Raw genomic sequence first — 11504 nt, 5'->3', positions numbered from 1 at the left:
GCAAGTGGATCATGATGTTGTCAGTATTGCCGACTGATACTCATCAATGTACTGTTGATGCTACTGTCCACATATTTATAAAGAAAGACATGAAAAATAGCTCACCAATAATATTTTTCATTTCAACCAAGAAAATGTTTGGTAATGTACGTCTCATTTCAACAGCTGTAGTTAACTGTAGCTGTAGATGAAAATATTAACACCTACAAGCAATTAACTGTAACAGAGTTACTTGTCTCTAGTTTTCAGTGTGTTTTGGAAAGTGTATAAAATACAAAATCTCAGTTCGATAAAAGTTGTGATTCTATATAAAATAAAAAAATAAAACTGCTTACAATGATTTGCAATTTCATAAGCCCATATTTTATTAGCAGCAAAACACAGAAAAAAATCTAAATTTTTAAACTGAGACATTTTATTGTTTCATGAAAACTTTTAGCTCTTTTTAAGTTGATTACAGCAGCATGTGTCAAAAAAGTTGAGAGAAGGTAAAAAAGGTTGGAAAAATAAGTAGCACCAAAATAAACATGGAGAAATATTTCACAGCTAATTATGTTAATTGGCAACAGATCAGTGACATGACTGGATACAAAACGAGCATCTTAGAGAGGCAGAAGATTGACAGAGTCTCACCGGTCACTCTCTACCTACCCCTACAAAACTATAACTGTTTCTATAAATTATTGAATACTTTAAGAATCATTTTTGAGTATCTCATTATCTACAGTACATAATATTAAGGGAATATGGAAAATTCTCTGTGCAGAAGGGATAAGTCCAAAAATCAGTATTGGTTATCCATCATCCTGAGACCCTCGGGGCATGATTCTGTCATGGAAATCACTGTAGTGGCTCAGAAACACTTTCAGAAGTCATTATTTATTTAACCTTTATTTATACAGGTAGTTCAATTGAGACTTTTTGTCTCATTTAGAATAGACCTGTTTCAGACAAACATATTAAAAAACGAAACAATGAAATAGCTAAGATTGTCTAATGTTTACGCAGTCATATCATAAACAGGAAGAAGTTCACAGTAATTATTTCACAAGGTCATTTTTACATCTTTTAAAGTCTGGAAGTGAAAGCAGTTCAGAGAGCTGCAACTTCCGTAATGTATTCTATGAGGACGGAGGTTTGATGGAGCGGTGAATCCAAGGAATTCCAGAGATCGCACACTATAGATGAAATGTTTATGTAACATCTAACATCTGTGAACACAGTTAAAGTTGGGAATTGTGGGGCAAAAAACATCTGGAGTTTCAAAATGGTCTTGATCTTAATCAAACTGAAATGATTGAGTTTCCTCTTCTGTTTTGCTCGATGACAATCAATACTCGGGACTCGATTCGGATTCTGTAAGGAAGAGACAGATTTTTTTTTCACAACAATACCCTAAAACAGTACAATATATCTTCCACTGAATATTACATTCAATATTGAATATTACAAATGGATTATCTGGTTGATCAGTTATTTTTGGCGCAGACAAATTAGTTATTTGTTTTTTTAATTTAACTTATGCTGGCTTTTGATGTGCTGTTGATACAGAAATTTTTAAAGAAGAAAGAAAATGGAATAAATATCAACAAGTCCTCCAGCAGTACCTGTCTGAAGCCTCATTTTGACAACAAGGCAAATGATGACCTTAGTGAGAACGACAGTCACAGCACTCAGGATCAGGGTTGTCAGGTTTGTTGTTTCACCAGCTTCCTCTAGAAGAAACGTGCCTACACTTGATGTCATGAATGATATGTTTTGTTGCAAAGATTGACAAAATTCTTCACATGTGATCCAAACTCTTTACATTACCACATTTCAATCTGACTGTGGTGAAAGCTGCGTATCTCATTCTCTTTGTTATTTCTTATCTCACCATTCTTACCTTGAACCTGCAGATCCATTGAATTAACAATCACTGGGAGTCCGTTTGTGTAATATCCACAAAAATAAAACCCAGCGTCAGACAAATCCACATGTTTGATTTTGAGGAAGATCGTCGAAAAGTTGGATGTCACTTCAAATTTTTCCTGATCAACTCCGTCGCAGAATGATGGTGGCTCAATAGAATTGTAAATGCTAATGCAACAAGGCTGGGTTCTGTTCACTAGTCTGAACCAGACTGTGTGAGTAGGAAAACTTGAAAGTTTGGAGCAAAGCAGTGTGGCATTTTCTCCAGGCTGGACTTCCACAATCGAGGACTCTGAGCGGGAGATCCAGCCTGAAACAAACGGCAAAGAAATATATTTTTGATCCAGTAAAACCAAAACAGAAACTAATACCCTCAAAGGTTTTGGTAGTTTTAAATTCAGGTTTATTGCTGGTTATTAGGTTAAACACACCTTTATCACGGACATTTTGAGATAAAATGAGGTCTGTTACTTACCGAGGCTGCAGACCAGCAAAGCAGTTCTTATAGTAAAGCTCATCACTGTTGATATGAAATCACAGAGCTTCACTAAGGAAGGTTCAGTATAGAAGAAGGTTCCTATTTTTACCCCGCTGCTCAGACACACAGCAGCTCTAAAATCACTCCCACGTTACGCGCCACAAGTACCAAAATGAGCCAGGGGTCGTGAGGTGCACCTTTCCTGTCTGGTATCATGAGTAACCAGTGTTTTCACCACTTCTCAATTTTCCTTTTTTTGTTGTTGTTTTTTCCCCGAAGCAAAAAAACAAAGAAATAAAAAAGATAAAAACTGTACATTAGTTTGGTAAAGGAGGAAATCGTTTGAGATTCAATTCCGTTTTTTCAAGGCCGTTTGATTAGGTATAGCTTGATGGTATCGAGCTGGACCAGATGCTTTAGTTTAGACACAGCAAGCAGCTGAAAACATTCCTCAGAGACTATCATTTCTGTAGAACTGAAGACAGGACCTTCATTTAGCAAATCTTCAGTTCCATCACATCCCCAAAAGATGTGATAGGTTGAGATATAGTCACCTTACTAACCATTTGACAGCAAAAAGATATGTTGACGAGAGCATTCTGAAATGATATAAGCTTTGTGACACGTTGCATGCTGCAGTGGTTCTCAGACTATGGGGTGGACCCCTCTAATAGGGGCGCAGTGTGAAGGCAAAATAAACAAATGTAACTTTGCTGTTCTCCTGTTCATAAAAATGCATTTTAAACCTTTTTTTAATTGCTAATAATTAGCAAAAGATGTGGGGTCTGCTTCTGAATATAGCTAGAGGTGAAACCTCCTAAAAATGAAGGCCATTGTAGAAGTGCTCAAAACTGCTGTTTTTGAAGCAAATGCTGCACGGAAAGCACTGCAGCATTTGTTGCATGGGGTTTTATTGCAGAGCTAAATGCTTGCCTTTCTGTGGGTTTCAAGTTGGGTGACACACAGTGTTGTCACGGCGATGGAAAATGACAGTAGGAGGGTGCGCAAAAAATGTTGTTTGCCCACAAAGCTGCCCCCATTTTCTTTCGTATATATATTCAATGTTACAGGTTACAATAAAAAAAATGAAAAGGGCAAAAAGGGGCCGTGTATACACCATTCATCCATCCTAAGTAAAATCACCTGTATGTGTATGTCCTAAAACTTTACTTACTTTACTAAAACATCCCTTTTTGGTGTAGATTTCATAATTTAATTTTTTTTTAAAAGAGACTCTTTGTCATGGTCCTGAGTCTGAGGACTCAGTGTTTTGTGTTTCCTTATGCTTTTGTTCATTCCGAGTGTGTATTCTGTTGTGATTTTGCCATTTGTTAGGTTTCTGTTCTTTGCCTGCCTGCTCCCACTTCTCTGTGTTCCCTCTGTCTGTCCATGGTGTTATTGTGTCTGCTCATGAGTCTGCCTGTCATGTTCAGTGTCCTGTCTGATTCTCTGTGTCTGTTAGTTTCCTGTTTTATTCTGAAAGTTCATGTCTCATGTCAGTGTGTTCAGTTTTACCTCTCCCCTGTCTCGTTAGCCTTATTGCTCCCAGCTGTGTCTCCCTCCTGTGGCCCATTCCCTGATTACTCCCCGTGTATTTAAGCCCTGTGTTTTCCTGTGCTCTCTGTCGTGTCGTCTGTTTAACGCCGTGTCCGTCTGCATCATTCTGTGTAACCTGGTGTTTAGTCTGCGTCTCTCCGCCATCTTTCATTGTGTATTTTGTTCCTCCCCCTGTGCGTGTTTGGTTTTAGTTGAGTTCTTTAGTTTTCCCCAGTTTAGGTTGGTTTACTCCCTGCTCTGCTCCTCCTGTTTTTGTCACCTTATCACCTCTGCAAATAAATATTCACTCGCACCCCAGTCAGTGCCTGCATCTTGGATCCTTCACTCAATTCACCACACGACTGCTGTGCAGCCGTGACAGTACGACGCGACCACAAGATGGATCCAGCGGCCCTGAGAGCGACCTCACACGGGCCCTACGCCTGGTGGACTGGGTAACCCACACCTCCAATGCACGAGCGAAGGTTGTGGGGATAAATGCCGTTGAAGCAATCCTGGCCGGAAATCCCTATCTCCACCAGGTCCGGGGATTTACAGACTTACTCGCTGAGCTGCATAAAGCCCTGGAAGCGGTGCAAGCTCGGGAAGTAGCGGATTGCGCCCAGCAACAATGGACTACGACCGCCACAAAGCATCCGTCTCAGAGTCACCCACCGGAGGTTTCACGGCCCGACCCCCCAGAGGTTTTTCCCTGCCTGTCGGAGCCGTCAACGGTTGGGAGGAAACATTCGCACCACCGGCGCTTCACCCCACAGCCGGATTCAGGGACTCCTGTGCGACCAGCTGTGGTGAGTTTTAAGGACGCTGGTGCTTCTGGGACTGTGTTTTCTGGGGCTGTTCATAGTGAAAGTAGAGACAGTACACGGCGTTTACCTACCTTCGTGGTAACTGACCTCTCACAAGTTGGCATTTTCAAAACATCCATAACAGTAACTGACTGTGTTTCATCCACTCCACCACCAACTCCAGTCTCACTTCAACCAGTACATCAGCCTTTAGCCAGTTCATTAGCCCAGCCTGCATCTATGCCATTAGCCCGATCACCCGTTCCCTCCATACTGGAGGCTGTGTCTGTGCCACCCATTTTGAATCCCATTCCTAGCACCCATTTTAAGCGGAGAGACAAACCCATTAAAACCACTCTAGTTTCTCAGAAACTGGCAAATTTAGAGACTGTTACTCGCCCCAGGGCCTCCCCAGAGGCTGGGTCTCAGCCCCCAGCAGACTCGGGACCCCTGGCGGTTAAGAAGCCAGCTGGGGACGGCACCCGGCCGTCGCTGCCTGAGCCGACTCAATGCTCTGTGCAGCTGCCGTCTGCCATGTGTTTGCCAGAGGCCCGCGCGCCTGCTGGTTCTGTTGCGTCCCTGCCAGAGGCCCGCGCGCCTGCTGGTTCTGTTGCGTCCCTGCCGGAGGCCCGCGCGCCTGCTGGTTCTGTTGCGTCCCTGCCGGAGGCCCGCGCGCCTGCTGGTTCTGTTGCGTCCCTGCCGGAGGCCCCCGCGCCTGCTGGTTCTGTTGCGTCCCTGCCGGAGGCCCGTGTGCCTGCTGGTTCTGTTGCGTTCCTGCCAGAGGCCCGTGTGCCTGCTGGTTCTGTTCTGTGTGTGCCAGGGGCTCCAGTGCCCACTGGGTCTGAGACTGTTTTTGCTGGGGGACCCGAGGAGCCCGTCCAGCCATCAGCTGCAGTCTCATCACCAGCTGCAGTCTCATCACCCTCGCCTGCTGCTTCCTCAGAGTCTTCGGCCTCGCCTGGTCCGGTTTCAGCATCTGCTTTGGCTTCATCCTCGTCGCCTGGTCCAGCGTCTGCTTTGGCTTCATCCGGTCCAGCCTCTGCATCCTCATCATCTTCGTCTGGTCCAGCCTCTGCATCCTCGTCTGGTCCAGCCTCCGCGTCTTCATCCTCGTCGCCTGGTCCGGCTCCAGCATCCTCATCAGCATCGCCTGGTCCGGCTCCAGCATCCTCATCATCCTCGCCTGGTCCAGCTTCTGCTTCAGCGTCCTCATCAGCTTCGTCTGGTCCAGCCTCCGCCTCCGCCTCGTCTGGTCCAGCCTCCGCTTCGCCTGGGGCTGCAGGGGCCACGCAGCCTTCAGGTCCCCTAATTCCACCTCCACATCGTCGGTCATCTGCCAGGCCGCTTGTTGGGCATCTCCGCCACCGTGGACGCCCTCCTGAACGCCGCCACTACCTTCCACGTGGCCGGCCTCCGGACTTGTTTCCACGCCGCTGTTGCCGTCTGCACGGTCGGCCCCCAGAACTGTTTCCACACCACTGCCTACTGCGTGGCCGGCCTCCGGACCTGCCCCACTGCCGCTGCCTTTCACACGGTCGGCCCCCGGAACTGAACTGTTTTGGCCTCCGGGTCGGCCCCCTGACCTTGTCCGTCTGGGCCTTTTCGGACTGTCCCTCCGTCCTGGACCCCCACCGCCCGCCCTGGTCGGGTCGTTTTCTGTTTTTTGGTTCGTGGGGTTTTTTTTTGGTTTTGGTCCGTTTTTGTGTTTCTGTTGGGCTGTCTGGTGCCAGCCCTTGAGGGGGGGGTACTGTCATGGTCCTGAGTCTGAGGACTCAGTGTTTTGTGTTTCCTTATGCTTTTGTTCATTCCGAGTGTGTATTCTGTTGTGATTTTGCCATTTGTTAGGTTTCTGTTCTTTGCCTGCCTGCTCCCACTTCTCTGTGTTCCCTCTGTCTGTCCATGGTGTTATTGTGTCTGCTCATCATGTTCAGTGTCCTGTCTGATTCTCTGTGTCTGTTAGTTTCCTGTTTTATTCTGAAAGTTCATGTCTCATGTCAGTGTGTTCAGTTTTACCTCTCCCCTGTCTCGTTAGCCTTATTGCTCCCAGCTGTGTCTCCCTCCTGTGGCCCATTCCCTGATTACTCCCCGTGTATTTAAGCCCTGTGTTTTCCTGTGCTCTTTGTCGCGTCGTCTGTTTAACGCCGTGTCCGTCTGCATCATTCTGTGTAACCTGGTGTTTAGTCTGCGTCTCTCCGCCATCTTTCATTGTGTATTTTGTTCCTCCCCCTGTGCGTGTTTGGTTTTAGTTGAGTTCTTTAGTTTTCCCCAGTTTAGGTTGGTTTACTCCCCGCTCTGCTCCTCCTGTTTTTGTCACCTTATCACCTCTGCAAATAAATATTCACTCGCACCCCAGTCAGTGCCTGCATCTTGGATCCTTCACACAATTCACCACACGACTGCTGTGCAGCCGTGACACTCTTGTTCATTATTCCTCTATATATATATATATATATATACACACACACACACACACAGACAGACAGACAGACAGACAGACAGACAGACAGACAGACAGACAGACAGAACAGTAATGAGATAACTTTCAATTTTTAAGGTGGCGTCACTGCCAGTCATTCGCTGGATGACATGTAACTGATAATTATAAGACTTTTTATCCATTATTGCAAGTTTTCTGATATATTTACACTTTCACGCCTCTGATAACATACACATTCTGGATACATATTGTAGATTGTAGCAGATGTTCACAAATCTTTTACAGGTTTACAGATGTATTTATACATTTACAAATCTACAAACATGCATGTGATGCATGATATGGATCTCAGTACACAGCATCTTGATACACACACACACTAATTACAATATGCACACTCACAGATAGTTTTGTTATAAAAATAGACTCATATTCTTCTTGTGCACCTTGAAAATTGAATAATTTACAGAAATACCTGAACTTAAACATGCTCTGTTGGTGAATTTTAAATCACCATGATGGTGATTGAAAGTGCGTAGTACAGCACTTTCCATGCCTTTCATGATATATCCGCTCTTTAAGTGATGACGTGATGAATCCTGCTTCTGGGCCCAAACTACTCTGTGTTTAATAAGGCTTTTGTGTTTTTTACATGTTTTAATGCTTTGTATCTTGTTCTATTTAATCTCAACAATCCCCTAAAAACAGTCAGTGATCACTGTTGGCCTCTCTCAGTTTTTATTACCGCTATTCATTTTAAATCTCATTTTTGTAAAACCGTACGATGTAACTACACCCCAGCAGTATATTAATGACTAACCTCGTATTGTGGATGGATTATTGTCCCTAACCTTGGGGAACCCTAACATTAACTTTTGGAGTGGAAGAAGGTTAGCATTCATCCTGCAGCTTCACTGTTTATATTATGCTAACATAGCTGTTTTGCTAGTGATCACGTAGCACATGCCAGCTAGCCAAACGTCAGTAACCCTACAAACGTCACTGCTGTTTACTTTCCTGTCTTCATTTATGTCGGAAGTGATAACAGAGTTGTACCTCTTAATTTTTTCAGAAATCCCTCAGTCAGAACATGCTATATTATATTTAGATGGAAACTAGCAAGATAACTTCCTGCTAACTTCTAACTCTATTAAATTTCATGAATTCCATTTTCATGGATGCCTGGATGTTAAACTTAACTGTTACACCTGGTAGAGCAGCCACACTGATCATTTTATTACAGATGCAAGAATTTAGACAGTTTTTAACTCTCAGTGATGCCGCAGTGATTGTGTGACTTAGGGATCTGCTGCGGAGTTTGGGTCCAGATATGGCTAATGACGTCAGACTTAAAGACCGGATTACTTGATAAAGTTTCATGACATTTTTTTCCCAAGGTTAACTTTGACCTGCTATGCTAACAGTGAAACTCAAGGTCAAGTGCATAAGCCAACCTAGGTACTCATGTCCCCTAAGGCCTAGTATTTGGGTGAGAACTTTGAAGAATATCCAGAAAAAATTGTGGGTAATATGAACTTTTCACTGATTTTCACATTGTGGACTTTTACCGTTACCTGATTTTGAACAAAATAAATCAGCTCAAGCTGGTATTGGTATCTTGAAAAATGTGGATGCAGACAAACGGACAAAGTTAACGTGGAACAAACAAGAAAACAAACAATTAACTATGAATAAAAAAATTATTTTATATGGTCCAACCTTTATTAAGCTCCTTTATTTATTCACCTCCATATTTCCAGCTATACAAAACTAATCCCAGAGGGTCTGTTACTTTTAGAAGGCTGATGTATAAAAGTAAAGCTATTTATACTAATGTGGATTAATACTGAGGACTTTTACCTTTTGCTGTTTCACGAAGGGTTAAAAAGGGAACGTCCACAATTTAGACTTCTTTAATGCAGAAGATTTTATTAAAGCAATTTAGCAGGATCAAAGGAAAAGCAGATTTAAATAATAATAATCACAGAATCTAATCACTTGGATCCCTAACCTATTTTAAGCTAATCCTGACTTTGTTCCAGTGTTTGGGAGCAGAGAAGTTGGAGAAGAGAATGAAGATGCCTTGACTGCAACACACTCTCTGTGTGGATATAATACAGTGGGAAAAGAGACACTGCAAACCCATTAGTGGAAGGAAACTGCTGCCTTGGACAAGTTAAATGCATGATATGCAAATAAAACTTCTCTGCTTTTATATGCAAAACATTTGTGCTCTAGCTTACTTGGTTGCCATTTTACCGAGATTTAAAAATAGTTATGCAAATGGGATCTCAGCTCATCCCCTCGGTTTTTAGGGGTTAAATGTGTTACCATATTCTTTAACAGTGTATTTCAAGTCCTCAGGCTCCGACACTGGAGTTGGACCTATCAGAAGCACTCCTCTGGTTTTTGGTTTATATCCTGTGACTGAAGAAAATGGATCACTCTTGGACACATACTATTGTCTACTATAACAAAATATAATCAATAAACAATATAGCAAACAGTAAACCACTGGTGGTAATCAGAGTTTGCTTTAGTAGTCAACATGCTTTTCATTTTTTAAAATTACAAGTTAATGCCTATTAGTTATGTTCTCAAAGCCTTTAATTGTTGGTTTCAGGGATTTATTATGCATGTTTTCATATGGACTTAGTACAGTTTCCTTTTAGCATAATAAACATGGTTTACAGTGTGATGTACTGATGTTGCTGAGTTACTGTTCTGTGGTTCAGAGCGAGGGCTCAGGCATGAATTAACAGTCCCATTTTACTGCCAACCATAGGACAAACCGAGTGAGAAGACACTGCTGGAATGTGGACAGAATGTCTGTCAACTAAGTAATGTTTGTTTTTTGTTTTGTGCATTTTATGTTCAATATAGGTATTTGTTGTGCCTGAAAATGAACAAATAAATGAAATGAAAATGAAATGCTAATGTAAGCTCAGCACAATGATCAGTAAATTTATGTTGGATAGGTAGTTAGCTAGCACCATTACCATTAGCTAGAGTGATTGTTCACTCTGGTTTTTGCTGCTGTTCCTAATGAGGAATAAAGGATTTCTGTGGCTGTGTTAATTCCCTCATTAAACAAAGTGCTAAAAAAGTCTGGAATAGACAGCCTTAGCGACTATAGACCTATAGCCCTCACGTTTGTAGTCATGACATTTTTGAGTGGAAGGTGTCCCAGCAAATCAGAGACTGCCTACCGTTCTCTCTCGACCCCTACCAGGTTGCTTACAAAGCAAATCGGTCCATGGAGGACTGTACACAAATCCATCCAACCAACATCATCTTTAAGAATGCTGTTGACACCACCGTGGTGGGCTGATGTCCAATGGAGATGAGACAGCGTACAGGGCCGAGGTAGAGAATTTGTCCAACCGGTGCTCAGAAAACAACCTGACACTGAACATCCTTAAAACGAAAGAACCTATCATGGACTGGAGGAGACACAGAGAGGTCCACTCCCCTCAAATGGAGAATGGGTGTAATCTGTCTCCACCTTCAGGTTACTGGGCACCCAGATCTCTGCTTATCTCACCTGGACCCACAACACCAACACCCTGGTAAAGAAGGCCCAGCATATTTTTCCTGTAACTGTAAATATAAAACAAGTGTATACAAAAGTTTACACGTGAAAAATACAATTTCAAATTATTTCTACACATTCTCACTTTTTATTCTGCAAGCTCTCACATCACATCAAAAATATTTACCTTCATAAAGAGTAATTAAAACAATCAGTGCTGTGAGAATGTCAATGGAGGTCATCATGGTTTGTGGAACTGTGCCTCTGGAATTACTGAGTACCAGAAAAAGTTTTTCATTCTTGAGACTTGAGCTTTTGTTTTTCTTTTGTTTTTATTCTGTCATTCAACTTTGGAACTTGTTTGGATAAACCAGCATGAATGGATTAATAATTTGTTTTTAATTTATAATGTAGTAATGTTGTAGTGGTGGATGTTCATACTAAACATGGCCAACATTTTAAGCAGGCTGCTCCAAAATTTGGGAAGGAGAAAAAACTTCCATCCATCCATCCATTCGCTTCCGCTTATCCTTTTCAGGGTCGCGCGGGGGCGCTGGAGCCTATCCCAGCTGTCATAGGGCGAGAGGCAGGGTACACCCTGGACAGGTCGCCAGTCTGTCGCAAACTTATTTTCAATTAATATTTATGCACATCTACTCAGATAAAACTGTAATACAAACTGTGGATGTAAGAGACAATTTGATAATATTAATAGCTAAAATAACAGCGCACACTTTACACTAGTATTTATAACCCCCCCATCCCCCCACCACACACACACACACACACACACAAAAAACACGT

General features: G+C 42.7%; 1 protein-coding gene across 1 annotated transcript; it reads right to left on the bottom strand.

The window, feature by feature from the left end:
* Window positions 1–901: 901 nt before the first annotated feature.
* On the bottom strand, window positions 902–2486 carry LOC146580627 (uncharacterized). The gene is made up of 4 exons (XM_085267377.1): window positions 2387–2486; window positions 1829–2221; window positions 1608–1730; window positions 902–1356 (listed from the first exon to the last, which is right to left on the bottom strand). The coding sequence occupies exons 1-4, from the start codon at window positions 2427–2429 to the stop codon at window positions 1331–1333; spliced, it is 585 nt and encodes a 194-aa protein (XP_085123503.1). The 5' UTR covers window positions 2430–2486; the 3' UTR covers window positions 902–1330.
* Between the last annotated feature and the right edge of the window lie 9018 nt (window positions 2487–11504).

The sequence above is a fragment of the Mchenga conophoros genome, linkage group LG3 (genome assembly GCF_057382185.1).
Source record: "Mchenga conophoros isolate Kocher_MC1m ecotype Shallow Benthic linkage group LG3, M_conophoros_male_GT1.1, whole genome shotgun sequence".
Classification (NCBI taxonomy): domain Eukaryota; kingdom Metazoa; phylum Chordata; class Actinopteri; order Cichliformes; family Cichlidae; genus Mchenga; species Mchenga conophoros.
The sequence above is the reverse complement of the archived record's forward strand: the minus strand, read 5'-3'. Positions and strand labels throughout refer to the sequence as shown.